General features: G+C 41.9%; 1 protein-coding gene and 1 pseudogene across 1 annotated transcript; both read left to right on the forward strand.

Annotated features, from left to right (window-relative positions):
• Positions 1-7,205: 7,205 nt before the first annotated feature.
• On the forward strand, positions 7,206-7,957 carry LOC101830100 (polycomb group RING finger protein 6-like). The gene has a single exon (XM_040743845.1). The coding sequence runs from the start codon at positions 7,206-7,208 to the stop codon at positions 7,845-7,847; it is 642 nt and encodes a 213-aa protein (XP_040599779.1). The 3' UTR covers positions 7,848-7,957.
• On the forward strand, positions 7,893-18,743 carry LOC101834310 (annotated as a pseudogene).
• Positions 18,744-21,612: the final 2,869 nt, after the last annotated feature.

A 21,612-nucleotide genomic window follows, 5' to 3' on the forward strand; every position in this document is an offset into this window, starting at 1 on the left:
TTCAATATCTAGTATGTAGGAAACAATAATTTTGTCTAAAAATATATTATATTACTATGTTTCCATCTGAGTTCTTCTGTAATGGAGCCATCCATTTACTTTCCCCAACTGACATAGTGCACAATCCCAAACAAGCTAGTATCCACAAATGCAGATTTAGATAATTTACATAATAATTTAGATATAAAAGAGCAATATTTCTCAAAAATTGGAGTTACCCACTCTGCATGAGGTTTCAGATATGAAATCAAACTGTCCAAAAGAAAATCTAAAACTTCACAATAATGGATTATCTTAACTACTCCAAACATAAAAACTACCTAATGAAATACAAATGATTGTACACATGGGGGAAACATATGGTGAAAGACTAAGATAATACATGTAGAAGGGGTTTTTTTTTGTTGGTTAGGATGCCATTTTCCACATCTGCTATTTTTACTTTATTGGTTCAGAATGTGTTCTTTAAAGATTTATTTTATGCATATATTTGAGTACATATATATGTACCATGTGTATACAGTTGCCCACAAGGTTTAAAGATGCTACCCAAATCCATGGATCTGTAGTTACAGGCCATTCGTAGGTTCTGGGAATTGAGTCTGGGTCCTCTGAAGGGGAGGTTAAGTGTTCTTAACCACTGAGTTTTATCTCCAGCCCTAGACTGTGTTCTTAATTATATTAATCTAATATGTAATACTCACATTAAATATTACATGCAAGTGTTACACAAATTTAGAGGATTTTTTAAAAAATCAAATCCATATCAAAATGATTAATAGATTTTCATGTTATGATTGAGAAGTTTCTTCTTGAATGACTTTACTGGTATGATCGCTAACTTTGGCTGTCAACTGGATATACCTTAGAAGACAGACCCTCTCTTGAATTTTCTCCAACAGATTGGCCTGTAAGCATGTCTGTGTGGCATTCTCTTGATTTCTAATTGATGTAAGAGGGTCTAGCTCACTGGGGGCTGTGCTAACTGTGGGCGGGTGGGTGTGGCTTGTAAAAGAAAGGTAGCCTGGTGTAAGCCAGGGAGAAAGTCAGGAAGCAGAATCCCCCACGGTGTGTACATCAGTCCCTGCCTCCAGGTTCCTGCCTTGCTTGAGTTCTGGCCTTGGCTTCCCTCAATCCTGAAGTATAACTTATAAACTAAAACCTTTTGATCACCAAAATTGGTTTTGGTTAGTGTTTAGTCACCTCTGCAGATGACTTTCCTGCTTATTGCATAGCCTCATCTACATTAGATCACAGGAATTAGCCTTCCTAGAAACATGGGAATTTCTCAAAGTATTGTCTTGCTCCCATAGGCACACAATGCGATGAATGTTCAGAGGGGTGGGGTAAGGAGCAATGAAATTTCCCTGGAAAGAAACCATACCTTACATCAAAGATTCTATAAGGCTGATTAACTGATTAGAAGGTCAATAATTGTGGAGAGGTTGAAATGTTGTAAGTTCAGAGCCTAATAATAATTTATCTTGGCCCATCTTTATCTTTTATGACTTTATTTTGCTACTATAAAACTTTATGAAACTGCTGCCATATTAGAACATGATATCCAGAGAAACTGGAATCTGTGTTTCTGCGACATGCTTACTCATATTTGGCTCCACAATAAACTATCTTTTACCCCTTTGAAGGAGAGCTGTGATCCTTACATCGACATTAGCAAGCCCCTAATCTCCTGTTAGAACATGGGCCTGGTACTTGTAAGAAGCTGGTCACTATAAAGAGGCCAGATACCACAGTCCACAGTCCCTGGGACAGAAAGTTAACAGGATATTCTGTAATCTGGCTACTAACAGCACTTAATTCATGGTACCTGGTTTCTTCATGTTCTTTGTCACTTCTACTATCTCAGACTAAATCATGCGGTGCACAAAACAAAAACAAACAAACAAAAAAACACCGTGATTTAGTTGTAAAAAAATCCAGGCATTTTCTTTGGGTAAATTCTCTGAAGAGTCCTGAAAGGATATTTGTTTCTCTGAAAGCTCCTCTGACCCCAGCACACCCACCATCCTTCTAATGAAGGTACCGTTCTTTCTCTCCCTATCTCTGTCACTCTTAATTTAAGCTACTCCTCTTATGTTTTAAAGGGAAGCCTCTCTTTCCACTTAAGGCCCTGTTATGGATGCATTCTTGAAGGGCATTTACCTGTCAGTTTTTTCTTTATTTTCTTATTTAGCACTAAGGATACACTTCATTGGTAAGTTCTTGACTCACATGCATGTAGCCTTTAGTCCAATCCCCATATTGCAAAACAAACAAGTAAACAGAAACAAAAAAGGAAGAAAGAAAAGAAAACAGAAAAGGGAAACAAGAAGCAAAAATATACATTGGAGAAGAAATAGTCTTTTACAACAGAGTAATATAACTGGACTTCTTTTGTCACTTACAGAAATGAAATTTAAACTGATTAAACACATTTAAATATGAGGCCTGGAATGACAGAAGTAGCAGAAGAATACACAGGGACAAAGTTTAAAATATTAAAATGGATATGGGTGTTTTTAAGCAAGAACCAAATACACAGCAAACAATAAAAATAGACAAGTATGGATTATATCAAGCCAAAAATATTCTATACCACAAAGAAACAACCACCAGAAGAGACCACCTAAAGAAGGGAGAAAATATTTGTAAACTGTGTATCTGACAAGCGTGAAATTCAGGATACACAAATATCCTAAAGCTCAAGAAAATGAACAAAATTAAGAATGGAAAGTGACTTAGTTGGGGTTTCTATTATTGTGACGAAAAACCACGACCAAAAATTAAATTGAGGAGAAAAGGGATTATTTGGCGTCCACTTGCACACCATGGTTAATTATTGAAGGAAGTCAGGGCAGGAACTCAAACAGGGCAGGAACCTGGAGACAGGAGCTGATGCAGAGGAAATGGAGGGAACTGCTTACTGGCTTCTTCCATGGCTTGCTCAGCTTGCTTTCCCATAGAACCCAGGACCAACAGCCCAGGGATGGTACCACCTACAGTGGGCTGGACCCTCCCTCATCAATCAAGAAAAAGTTTTACAGCTGAACCTTATGGAAGCAGTCTGCTCTCCTTTCAGATAACTCTAGCTCATATCAAGTTGACAAAAGACTAGCCAGCACAGTAAACTAAGTACAATGGTTCACCTCTGTAGCTCCTAGCACTCAGGACGCTCAGGCAGGAGGACTGCCAAAATTTTGAAACCTGGCTGGTCTATATATGGAGTTCCAAAACACTCTGGGCTATAGAGTAAGATGTTTTCTTTTAAAATGTTATCCCAGTCGACGATTAACCCAGAATACCCAATCGAGAAGTCAGTAAAAGACCTAAGTAGACATTCTCAAGAAAAGACATGCAAATGGGTAACAGGGCTGCAGAAAAGATCTCAACATCGTTAACCATCAGAAAAATGCAAATCAAGTCCTTCTCATTCTAGTAAGAATGCTATCATCAAAAAGTCACAAGATAAATGCTTCCCTCAGAGACCCCTATTAAAGTTCTTGCCACATTCTCCCTCTTCTTTTCCTTATGATCAACCACACGGCCCCCTCTTTTGATCTCAGTCTGTCTTCATAACATCTATGACTATAACAAAAAGTCTTTTGAATGGCAATTGTCTCCTGATTGCTTGTAATCATGATTAAAGATCAGTAGGACCTCAAGTGTAGAAAAACTGGAATAGGAAGAAGGGTGGTTTGGCCTCTTTTTAGGACAACACATCAAAATGTTTCTGCTTAACAATGCTACAAACGCACCAGCAGGCACCAGAGGGATACTTTAAGTGATCCCTCAAAATGAGATTCCTCTTCAAAGGGAAGGTTCTTTCCTTTTAGGGCCGTGTTATGCCCAGTGCCCTGTTTTATATGTGAGTGTGCATGCGCGCACGCACACACACACACACACACACACACACACACACACAGAGAGAGAGAGAGAGAGAGAGAGAGACTCTCCTCTTTAATGCTCTCCCTCTCATCTCAAGGCCCAAATCAATGGTATCAAAGCCCTTTCTCCTGGTAAGCATCATTTCACTGCCGCTATAGACTTGTATTGTGGCAGTTAATGTTGCTTTGTTGTTTTGCTTTTACTGCATGTTGCTGTGGATTTCCATCCTAAATTCACAACTTGAAAGCTGACTTTTCCACAAGTGCTGGTGTAATCTGACTACAGAGTCCCCTCCTGACAAAGTTTCAAAAGAAATTCTTCCAAATAGTGAGGTGTAATTTAAGTATTCTAGAACAGGTCTGATGAGTGAGCCTGTTCAGTGGACAGGGCAGTACTTACAAGTGTTGAGACAACTATTATTGTTGCTTTCCTATCCAGCCGGGCTTCTCCTGTTGACTAGGAGGAGGAAAGTACACTCCAGAGCCCCTTGTGTGTAGCCAGCAAAAGTCAGTGAGAGGTTTCTACAAGACTAAGCAAGGCCCCTTTCTGCAGGTGCTGTAGGTATAATCCTGAGCTCTCAGTTACCTTGGCTGTGTTCAGTTCTATCTCACATCCAGTAGGGAACAGGAGATCGCATTTCAGCAGACCAAGGTTCATCGTTCACAACTCTACCAAAAAGTAAAGACAAATCAGTAGAAGGAAATTCATTTGTTTACAGTTCTCCTAGAACTCAGAAGAGAGAAATCCTCAGTTGTTTTTCCTCTTACCCATAAAGGCATTATAATTTATAGAAAAGATGAAAGAGCCGGGCAGTGGTGGCGCACACCTTTAATCCCAGCCCTCGGGAGGCAGAGGCAGGTGGATCTCTGTGAGTTCGAGGCTGGGCTGGTCCGACAGCCTCCAAAACAATACAGAGAAACCCTGTCTCATAAAACAAAAAAAAAAGAAAGAGAAAAAGAAAAGATGAAAGAAAGGATGCATGCATTACATAGACGCATCAGGACCCTGAGACTATTAGAATTGTTAGTAAGTCTCCTGGAAGATGAGCTATTCCACTAGTGCCAAGGCTCCTGTGGGCTGGTGTCTAGTCACATTCCCAGCCTAGAATCTTCCAAAAAATTCTAAGCCTCAGGGTTCCTATTACAATCACACCTTGGAACTCAGAGGCAGAATGCTTAATATAAAAGAATGAGGGAACATTTTATCTTGTCTTGCCTACATTACACCCCATTTTGCCCACTCAAGATATCTGTCACTTCATTCAGAAATTTTAACTGCCCTGTTAGGTATCTTAAAGTAACAAGTATAAATGAGTATATAGTTCAGTAATTGAGGACTTGCTAAACATAGACAAGACCCTAATTCAATTTCTAGTATATATATATATATATATATATATGTATTTGTTTGTTTATATATAAAACAAATTACACATAATAATCATACAACAACTAACAACAGAGGCAAGGGGAGGGAGGGAAGGAGAGAGAAGGTCATAGGGCAGGGGAGGGAAGAAGAGGATACAGGAGGGAGAGAAGAAAAGGAGAAGGGAGAGAGAGGTAGGGGGAAGGGGGGAGGGAAGGTTAAATAGCAATTGGATTTCCAACCTGCCTCAATGGACTCAATGTATATTTCAAAAAAAGAAATTTCATATTTTCTAACAAATAATTTTGGTTGTATACAATTTGCTATAGGAAGACACATTTAGTGCTCAAACAGAAATCTATTATTCCTAATGTAACATCATATGGGATCTTGCTCAATGCTCGAGGCAAACAATGTTTATCACGCTACTAGCAAGATTGCCTAGAAGTTATGAGTTCTCTCTCCTTGACTCACAAGGTAGGAAAGAACCAAGTCTCAAGTTTTCCTCTGACCTCCACAGTGGTACACATCTGCTTGTACCCTTATGTATATACACATTAAATAAATGCAACGTGCCTGTTACACTAGAAAAAAACATTTTGTTAGACCACAACAGAATTAGTTGTTTTTAAAGGCTACTGCTGAGTATGAAAACTTTGAAAAGGAAAATTAGGTGAGTTTCCTTTAGAGCCGGCTGCAGGCTCCCAGACTGGCTTCCAACTCAGAGATCTGCCTGCCTCTGCCTCCCAAATGCTGGGATTAAAGACATAATCTGCCGCCGCCACCGGTTTAGCTCTGAAATTCCCGAAAGCTCTCGATGAACCGGTTCTCAGCCACCCCAGCGGATCCCCCACATCGATTCAGCTAGCTAGCGGCCTGATGTCGTCCCCCCACCGCCCCCCCTCGCCCCCGGCTCGACTTTAGCCCACCATCGACTCTTGCTGGTGGAACTCTTTGCTTACCGCTACTTCCCCCTCCTATTGTGTGTGTACCTGGCTTCTCTTTGTGCTCAGCACCCTCAAGCCTTGTGGTCTCACCTACCCTCATCTCACTTCAAACTGCTGGCCTCTTAGTTACCTCGGGGTCCCTCCTTGTCTGATGACTCTGACTGTACCTTGTGGTGGCACCTGGCTTCCTGATCCAGCCTTCCCTGGGTTTTTTTTTCTCGGGATCCAGTCCCACCTTCTAGTCTGCCGAACTTCCTGGTCTCGCCCCCTCGTGCCACCTCGAGCCTCTAAGCACCTCCCCGTCTCATGTTGCTTCCTGATCTCTCCTTACTTCCTGATCTCGGGGTTCAGTTTCGCTGCCTCAACACCCTGGTCGTCTCGCCTGATTCCAGTTCTCGTCTCGCCTGACACTCAGTCACATCTCGCCTGAGTCTCGGTCTCATCTCGCCTGAGTCTCGGTCTCATCTCGCCTGACTCTTGGTCTCGCCTCACCTGACTCTGGGTCTCATCTGACCGGACCGGACTCTGGATCTCATCTCGCCGGATTCCAGGTTCTCATCTTGGATGATTCCAGGGGTCTCATCTCGCCTGATTCCTGGGTCTCATCTCGCCTGATTCCTGGGTCTCATCTTGCCCGGCTCCGAATCTCAACTCGCCTGACTCCGGGTCTCATCTCACCTGATTCCAGGTATCATCTCACCTGATTTCTGGGTCTCATCTCACCTGACTCTGGGTTTCATCTGGCCTGACTCCAGATCTCACCTCGCCTGTCTCATCTCCAGTTGTAACCTCACCTCATCTCGTCTCCAGATTTTGCCTCGCTTCCTGGTTTTACCTCGTCTCTACCCAGGATTTTGCCAGTGGTCTCAGTTCAAGATCTGGCCTTGCCTCGTCTCCCCTGGACCCTTCAGGTCTCACTCCAAGGTCTCAAACTAATTGCCTCTGCATCTCGAACCATCTGACGCCCCCACCTCACTTTTCTTCTCTGCCTTACACCAAAATTTGGCCATGCCCTTGCCTAGTTTTTCTCCTGCCAGGTCAGCCGAGGAGAGTAGCCCAGAGGTCCAAGAGGCCAGCTTGGATGCTGCCAAACCAGAAGGAGCAGAGGAGGCCGGGTGGTCTGCAAGCCCGAACTTGCCTTCTGCAATCACCACAGCAGCTCCAGCTGGCAGGGCGGACCAATCCACCAGCGGAGTGGTGGGGACTCAGAAATGCCTGGCATCCCAGTCTCCTACTGAGGAAAAGAAGGCTGCAGTGGAAGAGCCTGACCAGGAAGAGTGCCTTGTTCCTCTCTCGCAGCTGACTCCGTACATCTCCTGTTTTATTTGCAAAGGCTACTTAATAGATGCAGCAACCATTACAGAATGTCTTCATTCCTTCTGTAAAAGCTGCATCATAAAACATTTTGAACATAGCAACAGATGTCCGAAATGCAACATTGTGGTGCACGAGGCCAAACCTCATAACAAACTGAGGTTGGATCCTCACTTGCAAAACATAGTGTACAAATTGGTGGCAGGCCTAGAGGAAAAAGAAAAAAAGCAAAGACAAGAATTCTCCAAAGAAAATTGTTCAGAAACACCAAAACCTGCTGATGTTCCACAGCCCGACACTTCAGGCGAAGGAAACACTAAGGAAGTTGTAGAATAGTGTCTCAGTTCAATTGAACCTAATATGTCTTTAGTACTGGAGTCTATGGCCACTAATGCAGACATTGAACATTTTAAGCAACTGAAAAGGAAGTTTGTGCGAGTCTCAGGAAATGCAACCATTGGACATCTAGAAAAGTTTCTCAAAAGAAAACTGGAGCTTGCTGCAGCTTATCGGGTAGACATCATTTGTGGTGGTCAGTTGCTGGAGAACTTTCAAACTCTACAGGAAGTGCAGTGTGCAGTTGGGGAGGCCGGGCTGCAGGATGGGCTGCTGGCCCTTTATTACAGTATCGTGCTTCGTCCTCTGAACGTGACTTGCTAAGGGTAGCATGAAGGGACAGAAAGTAAGAAGGCCTCTGCAAAAGTGCATCTTACTGAAGAGTTCTCCAAAACATTGAATCATTAGAATTGGTACTATTTCCTGCACCAGGTACCCTATCAGTATATTATAGCACTATATTATAGGTACAGCTTGGAACAATGGAATGTTTCGCTACAGAATATAAAAAACACTCAGAGCTTGGGAAAGAACCAAATGTCAAATTTTAAAATTATCTATGGTTCTGAACACCTCAATGTTGTTTTTGCTTACTGTCTTTGAGAAAAGTTGCTTATGATTTTCTCCTCTGTTGAACCGGGTATGAGTTGAACAATCCATGCCACATTTTTATCTCAACACAGGCCCAAATCAGGAACAAACCAGCCATGGGTTTAAACTTCTGAAACAGTGAGCCAAAATGGACATTCTTAAGTTAATTATTTCACTTGTTTGCTGCAATATTAGAAGGTTAAGTAACTTCTCATTCAAGTTGGTTATTGGCCTTTTCCTCTGTGGAATGGTATCAGGTGGTTTTCCTTTTGGAAAACGAAGTTCGCTTTGGACATGGACATTCAAAGCCAGTTGGATTACAGAATAAATTCGATGTCAAAGGCCAAAATTATTGGCTACATCTTTATGTTCTCATCATATTTCGAACTTTGCATTTTTACAACTAGCAACATTTCTGAAGCAATGCTACTCAGTTCCAAAAGGTATGAATTGTTTTACTAACTTTCGATATAGTAGGACATTTTAACATGTCTTAAAATACAAGGTGCTTCTTTGTGACTTTTACACACTATAGTTGTTATCAATGGTGGTTGGTACCTTGTAAAAGACACCACTTCTGAAATAGAAAAGTTCAGGTGAGTCTGGGAAATGGCACAATATTTACTTGGTGTTTCTTCAGAAAATCAGTTTCGTTGATTGAATATGTAAAGCCGAATTTTCTGTTTTCACTTGGTTAAAAATAAGAATTTTTGAAAGTTCACTGTCAGAATGAGGCTTCAAATTTACAGTATTTTGCCCCAAATTAACATCCTGGTGCTTTTAAAAAGATATTTGCAGGATCTGTTTCATACAAAATTTTAAGATTTGAGTAGGAATGGCAATTGTAAAGAATTTGTGAAGTAGCTTGGCATAGTGGTACACACCTATGTTCTCAGCACTTTAGAAAGAGGAAAGAAAATGAGGGTGACCATTATCTTCAACTACATAGGCACACCCTATATTGGGCCTGCCCTTCAGGAAGTTCTAGTCATTTGGAGCATGTGCTTACAAGGAAATTGTGCCTCTTACTCTTCTGGCTATGAACACTCCATGCTACATTGTCGCCTCACCACAGGCCCACATCATGGACCAACCAGCCATGGGTTTGAACCTCTGAAACAGTGAGCCAAAATGGACACTGTTAATTATTTCCCTTATTTGCTGCAATAATAGAAGGCTGAATAACTTGGTAGTCTTATATTAATAAGTGATGCTGAGTGATGGGTGAATCGCAGTGAATTATTATTACAATTGCATGCTGTTGGAGTTTCTATTTTAAATGTAAATTGGCCTTTCTCAGGCATTAGTGACCTTATACAATTTTTACCTTTCTGTCTCCTTCCAGGTTTTCAGTGTAATCAACCCATCCAGATAGCTGCTGTATGCAACAATACCTCCCCATGGGACAGCTCACAAGCTTATTGTGCTAACCTGAAGACCTCCATCCCTGGCATCCCCTGTGCACATAAGCCATAGGAAGGGCCTCTCAGTCACAGTGTGAAATAGTTGGTGCCTATTTACTTCTGTAGTTTTTGCTATTTTGTCCCTGCCCACTGGTCGAGCAGTTGATCATGCGTGCGTTGCTGTTTTTTCTTTATGACTTGAGGTAAATGATTCTGTTGTTTCACATAAACGTCTCTGCGTTTTTGTTTTGCTCTTTTGCACTTCCTCTCCCGTGTCATGACTGACTGGTGAAGCCTTGCTTGGTAAAAATAAATAAATAAATAAATAAATAAATAAATAAATAAGCCAGAGGTCAGGCAAGCAATAAATAAACCAGAGGTCAGACAAGTGTCACGTGCTATCTTCTACAGCCAAATACTCTGGAGCTCTAACAAGGCAGGCCTATTTCCAGTGTTCATATCCCAGTGACGGTGTCCAGATGGTACTATTGGTCATTCTGAACCGAGCTACTAGTAGAGTTGAATTGAGTCCACTCTCAAGGCTCCGTCTGCGCTCCACCAGCTTGCTCCAGAGATGCAGAGGGGAAAGGGCAGGCTCCAGTTAGAGTCAGGTAGATACTGGGCAGGTGTAAGGACTAGCAGACTGCAAGAGAGAGACTCACATCCTGACCACCCACTAACTTGGTGAGGCAGTCCATGAGGCTGGAATTTTCAGCCTGGCAAAATAGGAGTGTCCCATTCGCTAGGGAAATACTCGTCACCGGCCACAGTGGCACTGCCTTCTCTTGCCCCTTGTCTCTTCATGTTCTCACCTATCCCCCTATGGCTTTGAGGGCAAAATGACAAAAGGCTTAGTGCTTCCAATTAAAAGGCAGAAGTATGTCACCCTCAGCTCTGCCCCGGGAGCCTGAGGTACGGAGTGGAAAAGGCCTGGCTAGTTCCCCTGTGCTCTGAAGGATGCTCAGGAGCTCTGGGGACCTTGCACAAGGACCCTGACCTCCTTGCTTTAGGGTCAGCTTGATCTAAACCAGAGGACAGCCACTGGGTCCCTGTGGAGAAGGCAGTGGCTGCCTAGCATTGGATACCATGGGACCCATAAATGGAGGCCGCCAGCCACCGGAGGAGTCCCCGGAAACCCTAGGAAGTTGTTGGGTGAGCATCCCAAGACAGGAAATATTCTTTAAAGTCACCTAGGTGCAGAAGCTACTCTAGAGATTTTGCCTTAAAAGAATGGAGAAGGCAATTCTGTTTTTTGAGTTCTGTGCTTTGGGATGAAGGATCACAGGAAGGCTCTGGCCTACAGGAACCAAATCACTTCCTGTCCTGCTTTTTCTCTTAGGAACCAGGAAGATCAAGGAAATCCTGCAACTTTGAGGGTGAAAGTCCGGAGTGGGGGATGGGAGACACACAGACAACTTATAACACCTGTGAACCTAAAGGAAATAATGGCAAAGGAAAAAATCCCGCTGCTGTAGTGGCCTCGTGCCCAAGGGCAAAAATGATGCATTTTGAACTTTAATTACTGAGTAAATATCACATGTAGGGAACATAGTGTTCCTCCAGACTACTTGCCAATTTATCAGTGTTGGGTCACAAAAGTCCCCAAAATTTGGCAGTGTTCTTGAGAATGTCTTAAGGTGACAGGCCCAATCCAGGCCAGATTCTTGTCAGGTAAACAGAAACCTAAGCTCACCATTCCTCAGAAATCTAGTGATGTGGGTATATGTTTGGTCAGGAATGCCACCCTTCTCTGCCCCAACAGTGAACTGCCACAAGCAAAAGACACATAGTTCCTAACTAACCCAAAGAGCCCATGTCAGCTCAAAGATTCCCACCCCACTGGCCATCATGTCAAGTCTGTTTGCTCTTACTCTGAGCTTCTGTGCTCTCTGATCTCATGAGGTAGCCAGCCGCAGTTTTTCTCCCAGTAAACTCTGTTTCTACTCACAGAATGCTCTAGTTCAGAGGTTTCACTACACCTTGTTTATAATAAAGCACTAAAAAAGACAAATGGAAAGCCAATATTATAGACTTATAACATTCTAATATAAACATGATAAATTATCCTCATATCCATAATACAGAAGTAAATTTTCAAGAATTTATATGCTTGGATTCAATTGGAAGTTTATAACCTATTATGAATTTATTAAATTCTAAAGTAATAATTTGGTGGAACATAAAAATTTTAAAAAGCACCAATTGTGTTTTCTAAATGTACAATATACATTATAGCTTAATGTTAACCATTATTCAGCTGTACCATCCATGAGGTCAGTTTTCTTGAGGCTCAAATTATGGTTACACCTGAGCAAAACAAAAAAAATTTTTTTTTGGTTTTTCAAGACAAGGTTTCTCTGTCGCTTTAGAGCCTACCTTGGCACTCACTCTGTAGACCAGGCTGGCCTCGAACTCACAGAGATCTGCCTGCCTCTTCCTCCCGAGTGCTAGGATTAAAGGCATGTACCACCAATGCCCGGTGACCTGAGCCAAATTTAAAGCTTGTGCTGCCTCTAATATTTGCGGCAACTAAATGTAATACAGAGAGAATGCATACGCCTGCATGTCTTGAGTAAAGTGCACTGTCGTAGTATACATTCCTGTGAAGTGTTCTCTCAAACATAAAGGTGCTCTAATAAAGTGAAAAATATTGTGACTTTGTCACTTACAAGCTATCTTAATAAAATAGGGTCCTTAAGTTAAAACTGTTAGCATGGCTCATTATAAATGAAACCATATTTCATTAGTTTATTAGTTTAAAACTAATAAAAGCCTGTTGAGCAAGGGGAGTAAGGGTGATTATCCTCACTAGTTGTCCATCTATACACAGGCCTACCTATAATAAATACAGCCAATCATACCTCTTACAACTGCTGACATACATGGAAGAGTGTGTTCCCACTATCCAATATCACTGGCATTAGTGATTCTATTACAAGTTTGCCTAATGTGGTCTGTCCAGTGCCTTCTTCAACAGTTTTCCTGTTGCAGCTTGTTAACCTTCCAAATAGACAGCCTACCTTTTCTAGGATGTCCATAATGTATGGCCTAAAGGCTTATCATCAGATATGATCATTTAATATATGATCTTGAGGACGTCTGCTTTTCTCCAGCGATACAGCTATGGCACTACATTAATGGTGAATTCTTCCAAGATCATTCCCCTGACACACTCACTGAGGTGACCGCTGAGGAGATAAGCAAGCTACAGAAATGAAAAATGCCTGTCAAACAATGCTGGGCCAGCAGAGTGCTCCGAGTTCTTACAAATGATGTTGCCCTCTTTGCTCTAATGGTGCCAGTCCAGGCCAAGGTGAGGTTTAGTAGGACACTGGACATGGTAGCTGCTGAACCTGACTACCACCCCACTGCTGCTTCAGGTGGCTACAAATTCACAAAATGGAAAGGGGGCTGAATTTTAGTTTCAAACACCAGGTCTAGGAAAAACAATCTGAACCCTAGGTTACTTAGTAATTTATACATAAAAGAAATCACATATCTATAATATTTAAATATATTAAGGAAAGTGTATGTTTTGTGATATGTAACTAAGTAAAAGTTACTTTCCATATTAGATGCCATGGAAAACTCAAAATCTGCACACTAATTTACATACTAAGCCAGGTTTGGTCACGCCTGTCTATATGACCAGCTATTCGGGTGCCTGAAGTTCAATCATTTGAACCCAGGAAGTTTTTTTTTCTTTTGGCTTTTTGGTTTTTCGAGACAGGGTTTCTTTGTATTGTTTTAGAAGCTGTCCTGGAACTTGCTCTGTAGACCAGGCTGGCCTCGAACTCACAGAGATCTACCTGCCTCTGCCTCCTGAGTGCTGGGATTAAAGGTGTGCACCACCAACGCCCGGATGAACCCAAGAGTTTAATGCCAGATACCATGCTTTCTAACCTCATAATAAACAAAATGTATAACTAAAAAGTATGTAACAAAATAATTTTGGTACTGATTGGCATTTAAGCCTCTACAACACATTACAATTATAAGTTTCTATAACTGCATCAACTCACAAAATTTGTGGGTACCCTCACAGCTTTTCAGCCCATCTATGAGGTACAGCAGCCGTGTTACAGCACAAAATGTATGCACATACGGTTTGAACAAAATCTTACTTTTCTAAGGGAATGCAGGTAGCACATTCCATTAATGACATCTTCTCAAGAGGTTTATCTGACACACTCACCAAGTAAATTCAAATGTAACATCTTTCAGGAACTTCTAGGTTTTGAAGCCAACATATTCATTTACAGTTTATTTATTTTTGTTTTGTTTTCCAAACAGGGTTTTTCTGTATAGCTCTGGATGTCCTGGAACTTGCTCTGCAGACTAGGATGGCCTCAAACTCACAAAGATTCACCGGCCTCTGCCACCTGAGTGCTGGGATTAAAGACACGTGCCACCATTGCCCAACAGTTTACTAATTTTTAAAAAAGGGATCAGTGGTCATTGTAAATAGTGCTGGAAGGTAAAACTTGACAGTAATGTCTTTGATAATCTTGTATCCCAAAGTCTCTCCACCACACCTAATAATCACTATTTGCTTCAAAGCTCCCTCTTGATATCATGCCACCCAACATTCAAAAAGTGACTGGCTGCTTATCCAGCCCTCTCAGCAGCAGAGACTCATGCAGAACTTGAGCACAGAACACTCCATATACAGTTGACCTGTAGACAGAATTTCTGTCCCACCTAGTCCCACAGATGTTCAGCCCCAAAGAGAAAATAATATTAATTACAAACTGTTTGGCTGATGGCTCAGGCTTCTTATTGTCTAGCTATCTCTTAATTAGTAACCCATATCTATTAATCTATGTGTTTGCACATGGGCTTATCAGTGATGCCCAGTGCCCTTTCTTCCTCAGCAGCTACACGGCATCTCTCTGGCGGCTCCTCTCTGCCTTCCTCTCCCCAGAATTCTCCTCATCTGGTAGCCTCACCTATACTTTTCGCCTGGCTACTGGCCAGTGTTTCATTCATCAACCGATAAGAGAACCATATATACAGAAAGACATCCCCCATCACTGACCATTATGCTTTGGGCCATAGAAAAGCACCCTACTATCTGGGATTGCTTATGAGGTATCCTTACAACAGTGGAAGAAAACCACGGTCTACTAATAATATGCCACCCGCACGACAGGGTGCCTTCACTGTCTTTAGTAACTTGTCAATGGATGATACCCTCCTCCCTCTGATACTGAAACTACCAAAAAAACCCATGGACTTGATGACATGAATAATAATAAGAGCCCCCAGAATAGAAACTGGGCTATACCAGCTTCAGTATGTGGTATTACTTGATAGAATATTTCTGCCTTCCATCCCTCAACCAGGATGTCCATAATAAAGAATGGGGCTAGAGAAGACACCATGCTCAGCATCAGGCGGTTATCTCCGCACAAAATTACTTAGTCAACCATTGCTTCCATCTACACATGTAATATAACCTTTTAAACTAGGAATTTAAAAGTGTCCGCTTGAAGGTCAGATACTAGACAAGCATTCATGGGTTCTAAGGCCACAACACAAGGATCATCAGGACAGGTTTTTATCCCCTCCAGAGTTAGAAACATTACTGTTAGTAACTATTTTACATATTTACTGATAATAACCAAGCTACACTTTTTTTTGCAGAGTATACAGTGTCTCACTGTTAATTCACAGGCTCCTGGTGTAGTTCATTAGCGGACTGCTTGGTTAGCATGCACAAGGCCCCAGATTCAATCCCAAACACCATTAATCATGCCATAGAACTTTCATGTGATAGATTTTTTTCTCAGATAGGTGGTTAAAATGAGATCCTTAGTGTTTTTGTCAAATAACTTTTTCCTTCCAAGTTCCAGTCAGGCCGAATGCTATGTAAACGAATCCTCCCTTCTATCCTGGTTCTTTTTTATTTTTTTTTATTTGGTCTTTTTTTTTTTTTGGTTTTTCGAGACAGGGTTTCTCTGTATTGTTTTAGAGGCTGTCCTGGAACTAGCTCTGTAGACCAGGCTGGCCTCGAACTCACAGAGACCCGCCTGTCTCTGCCTCCCAAGTGCTGGGATTAAAGGCGTGCGTCACCACCGCCGGGCCTTTTTAGTCTTTTTTATTTAATTTATTTTTTAATTTAATTTAAATTAGAAACAAGTTTGCTTCACTTGTCAATCCCATCTCCCTCTCCCTCCCCTCCTCTCCCGTCCCCCTTCAAGCCTCCCCCAATCCCCATATCCTGGTTCTTTTTTTCTTTTTGTATTTTTTAACTTTTATTGAGTCTTTGTGGATTTCACATCATGCATACCAATCCCAGTTATCTCCCTGTCCCCATCTCCTTACATCTGCCCTCTGCCCATGCACCCTTCCCCCAAAAACAAAACAAAGTTTAAAAGAAAAACCAGGAAAGAAAACACACTTACACACCACGAAGAATGTCATTGCAAGTGTTCATTGCAATGAGTCATTGGTCTGGCCGAGGCCTCTGGTTTCTGCTATACCACTGATGCTGGTCCCTCACTGGGGCTCCTCCGGGATGTCTTGTTGTTCTGTATTGTGGAGATTCTGCAGTTTTGGAGCTGTAAGTTTGTCCCCTTCACATGCTCCAACGAAGCAGTGAATGCCAAGGTGGACCAATCCATTGCCCTGGACCTGGGCCTGGGCGGTAGCTGGGCTGGTCAGCACACTAGCAATTTTTATCACTTTACCTGAGCTAGCTTTCCTGCACTGTCTTGGCTAGTTAATCCAATGCAGCCAGCAGTAAAGTTGCCCCTCTCCCCCCCACCCCACGTTCTTACTTTTAACTCTTCTTGGCTATTAGCACACCTCATACAAACTGCAAATACTTTCCTATCACCCTTGCCTGTATTTAATGGTAGATAATGTTAGTGTATATGAGAACTCATTATACAAACGATTTCAGTAAGACCTGCCTTTACGTTTATAGGCTGTTATCCTGATATTTTGACTCTTATTACATTTTCCCTTACATGTTTATTTTTCAATGCTTCATATTTTGATACCTTAACTATGGTGTGTTGTGGAGAGGTATATATAGTTGGACTTCTAGATCTTTCTTGTGTTTGTATGTCCATTTCTTTATCTAAGATTGAGAAATTATTTGCTATAATTTTATTTTTATAAATTGCTTATGTCTTTACACTTTATCTTATCTCATCATACTCTGTGGACTTCTAGGTTTTGTCTCTGGAACATATTCTAAAAGTTCTGGAAGTTTTGATGATGTAAATTGTTTGTGAAATTAAAGAGCCGTTTTTGTCAGTCCCTGCAGCAGCCACCGCAGTCTGCCCGCCCTCAGCCAGCGGCTCGGTGCCACCTCTGGCCTGTGTCTGTTGAGGGCTAGACGAGGTGGCTGATGGGGCAGCAGAGGCTGGCGGCTTGGAGCTCCTCGGGATTCGGAGGTGGTGGTGGTGGCCACATCTCCTTGGGGCTTGCTGTAAGGATGCTTCCATTGCTCGAAGGAGACAGTTCAGAGTTTCCGGATAGTGTGCCTTGGGAGAAGCTGACAATAATTGAATCTCATCTCTAGATTTTTTGTAGGCACACCGAGAGCCACGAACAGCCTCAATAAGGAAGAGTTTGACTGCCTTATCCTCGATGAAGGCTTTACTGCCAAAGACATTCTGGACCAAAAAAATTAATGAAGTCTATTCCTCTGATGGCAAGGATGCTTTTTATGTCGCGGACCTTGGAGTCATTCTGAAGAAACACCTAAAACGGTTAAAAGCTTAAACGTAGCAGCAGCAGCACCCTAGCCGCCATTGGGATGGGTTTTGACTGTGCAAACAGCACTGAAATACTGTTGGTGCAGGGGCTCCGGGTGCCTCCTGAGAGAATCAGCTATGCAAATCCTTGTAAACAAGTGTCTCAGATCAAGTATGCAGCCAATAATGGAGTCCAGATGGTGAGTTTTGACAGTGAGATTGAGTTGATGAAGGTCGCCAGAACACATCCAACAGCAAAGTTGGTTTTGAGAATTGCCACTGAGGATTCCAACGCAGTTTGTCGCTTCAGTGTTAAGTTTGGTGCCACACGCAGAACCAGCAGGCTGCTCTTGGAACCGACAAAAGAGCTAAATATTGATGTGATCAGAGTCAGCTTCCACGTGGGGAGTGAATGTACTGACCTTGACTGGGACCTTAACCCAGGCCCTGTGGGATGCCTGCTGTGACTTTGACATGGGGACAGAAGTTGGTTTCAGCATGTATCTGCTTGATATTGGTGGTGGCTTTCCTGGATCTAAGGATAGGAAGTTTAAATTTGAAGAGATCACCAGTGTTAGCAACCCAATTATGGACAAGTACTTCCCACCAGACTCTGGAGAGTTATAAAGGAGCCAGGAAGATACTATGGCACCTCAGCTTTCATACTGGCAGTCAATATCATTGCCAAAATAATCGTATGGAAGGAGCAGACAAACTCAGACAATGAAGATGAGTCTAGTGAGAATGTATTATGTATTATGTGAATGACAGAGTGTATGGGTCATTTAACTGCATTCTTTATGATCATGCGCATGTGAAAACTCTGCCACCAAAGAGACCCAAGCCAGATGAGAAGTATTACTCATCCAGCATCTGGGAACCAACGTGTGATGGCCTTGACCACATCATGGAGTTCTTTAACCTGCCTGAACTGCATGTGAGTGAATGGATGATCTTTGAGAACATGGGTATATAAACTGTTGCTGCTGCACCTACTTTCAACGGGTTCGAGGCCTTCTATCTACTATGTGATGTCGAGGCAACTGTGGCAGCTCATGAAGCAGATCCAGAACCATGGCTTCCCACCAGAAGTGAAGGAACAGGATGTTGGCACTCTGGACATGTCTTGTGCCCAGGAGAGTGGGATGGACCATCATCCAGCAGTCTGTGCTTCTGCTAGTATCAATATGTAGATGTCATTCTTATAGCTCTTACCTGCAAGTTTAGCTTTAATTAAGGGATTTGGGGAGACCATTTAACTTAATTATTCCTAGGTTTGGAATACCTTCATAAGGGTAGGGGTTGGCCCAGATGCAGTATGGAAGACTAGGAGACAGGTCACACTTACCTGTATTCCTATGGAAACTTTGAATATTTGTTTTATATGGATTTTTATCACTTTTCAGAGACGATACTAAGGTGTGCCCCTCAGCCGCTGAGCAAGCATTTGAAGCTTGCACATTTGGCAGAATGGACCAAAAGCTAATGTGACCCATTTTGAAAGTAAAATATTTTGAAATAATTCGGCATCAGGGAATGTTTGCAATGTCCCTTAAAAGAAGGGACACACTTCCTGCACAGGCTGCTGTAGTCATAGAAGTGAGTTCAACCCACAACACAGCAGAGAAGGAAAAGGTGATGGTACGAGGCCACACACTCTATACACAGCATCAATTTGCCCAGCCAGCCCTTAAACTGTGCATTTGGCTGTGAAGTTGGTGAGGAATGTCATCTGCCTAGCCGCCTGATATCCTGGCCACACCCCAGGGAAGGCATCTAAGGCTCTTTGAACCTTGCCTGCAGAAGTCTTGAATGTTCCTCAACTCTTGACTTCACCTGCCTCCCCACCTAGTAACAGTTGGAAGTACAGCACTTGGCAATCAACTTCTTGTAATAAATTCAACAGCAGCAAAATAATAATAATAAAGAGCCAGCTACTGTACTACATACCTGCAATTCCAGCATTTGGGAGGTTGAAGCAAGAGGATGAGGAATTCAAGGAGACCCTGGGCATCATGAAACTGTCTCAAAATAAAGAGTAAAATATAAGTTCTGTTATTATTTAAACAAGCAGAATGAGATTAAAGTGTTTCTACATTAGCCGATAATCAGACACAGAAATTGACTAATCATTATGTAATTGTGTCTCAATTGTGGTTGTTGGTCACAGAGGCTTTGGTGAAGTTTTGGTTGTAGAGTTCTTAGTAGACTGACCTGAAGGCACAACTTTGGCCAGATATGGTTTGGATGAGTCTCTCTCTCTCTCTCTCTCTCTCTCTCTCTCTCTCTCTCTCTCTCTCTCTCTCTCTCTGGATAGTCTTCATTGGATTGTCTTCATCTTCTGGTATCTCACTGAGTTACCTTACAATCATTATTGTTTTCCCAAATATGACGTATTACCTTATGTCCATACATTGATATTTGTGTATCTGCGGTATTAACTGCCTATATCAATTTTATATGATGTTTTTCATATCAATATATTTCTCTCAGATATATGTCTCACAGTTAAGTGTTAGTTAAGTAGACCATATTCATTTTGGTTCAAGATAGTTGTATAGTATTTGTATGCCTTCTTCAATTCTAATTAATATAAGCCATGACTTAATTTGTCACAGTGGCTAAAGCTTTGGTATTTTGTGGGTTATCTCTACAAGCTTGAATGAAGTTCCTGTAAGCAGTGTGATGAACGTTCTTGCTGCTGTAGATGAATTAATCATTTTGTGCTCAGGATAAGACCACTGTGGATCACTTGAATAGTTGGTATAATTCATAACACTATGAAGACAACATACTATCAATTTATATTCAGGGATGGAGACAACCTGACATGTCTTGCGAATATGGTGAAAAATGCTTTGTAGTAAGGGTGGCACCTGTATGTATCTGAGAGTAGCACAGAATCCAGACCACACCAGTACACTAGGACAGATTATCCATCATTGTCCATCGACAGTGTGATTTGGGTGGCCAAATTTCTCAGGTAAATCTGCTCAGATGCATCAAAGGTGAAGGGTAGAGAAGCAGAGATATCTAAGAATATCACAAGACTACAAGAGTGTAGATAAACAGCTTATTAGACCCATCCAGCTTGTTTATAGGAACACAAGTGTAGTACTAATGGATATATTCACTTGGATGCATTCACTTAAGACCCTAGGTAAGTGACATCTCAAGGTCTCTGTGTGCAGTGTATTAGTTACTTTTCTGTTGCTTTGATAAGACATTATGACCAAGACAACTTATAGAAGAAAGAATTTGTTTTGAATTACAGCTCCAGAAAAATAAGAGTCCATATTGGCCAGGGAAAGACATGGCAGTAAGAGATATGAATGACAGTAGAGAGTTTACATCTCAGCCATGTATATGAAGCAGAGAGAAAGGGCTAATTGGAAGTTGTGGGAGGACTTTTAGATCACAAGTTTGCCGCCCAGTGACATACTTCCTCCAGAAAGGCTTTTCCTCCTAATCTTCCTCAAATAGCACCACCAACTATGGACCAAGTATTCAAATACCAGACACTATAGAATGAACCCCATTCAACCCACTATAAGCAAGAACTTGGGTGAAGAAACCTAATTTTGTCTAGGATATTGCTAGATGGAAATGCATCAGTGTGACTCTGGCTTCTCACCAAACATAACCCAGAGCCTGTGCAACCTATAGTCTTCTCCAGCAGAAAATATTCCAGCTGCTCCCTGTTTACTCCTTCTATGCCATTTGAAGTTCTTTGTTCAAGGCTCATTTGCTAAAACTCCATTATCTGCTACTACAATAATGGTGTCCTGCAAAATATGCCTACTAGTGCAACATTGCCATAAATTTTATAGATAGGAATAAACAATCAATTTCTGATTCAATTTAAGGCTTATTTCACAAGGTGTAACACATGCGTGCACCAGTTATGGGGCCATGTGGCTGTGGCTGGAGGACATGGGTCTCAGGGGAGAGCCAAGTACTTTTATTTTTCTAAATAGATACAGCATTAAACCAAACTCCTAAGGACTTATAGCTATATCCATAGATCAGTACATCTCTAATCATCATCAGAGAAGTTTGTTT

This window comes from Mesocricetus auratus, unplaced genomic scaffold (genome assembly GCF_017639785.1).
Source record: "Mesocricetus auratus isolate SY011 unplaced genomic scaffold, BCM_Maur_2.0 Super-Scaffold_100003, whole genome shotgun sequence".
Taxonomy (NCBI): Eukaryota; Metazoa; Chordata; class Mammalia; order Rodentia; family Cricetidae; genus Mesocricetus; species Mesocricetus auratus.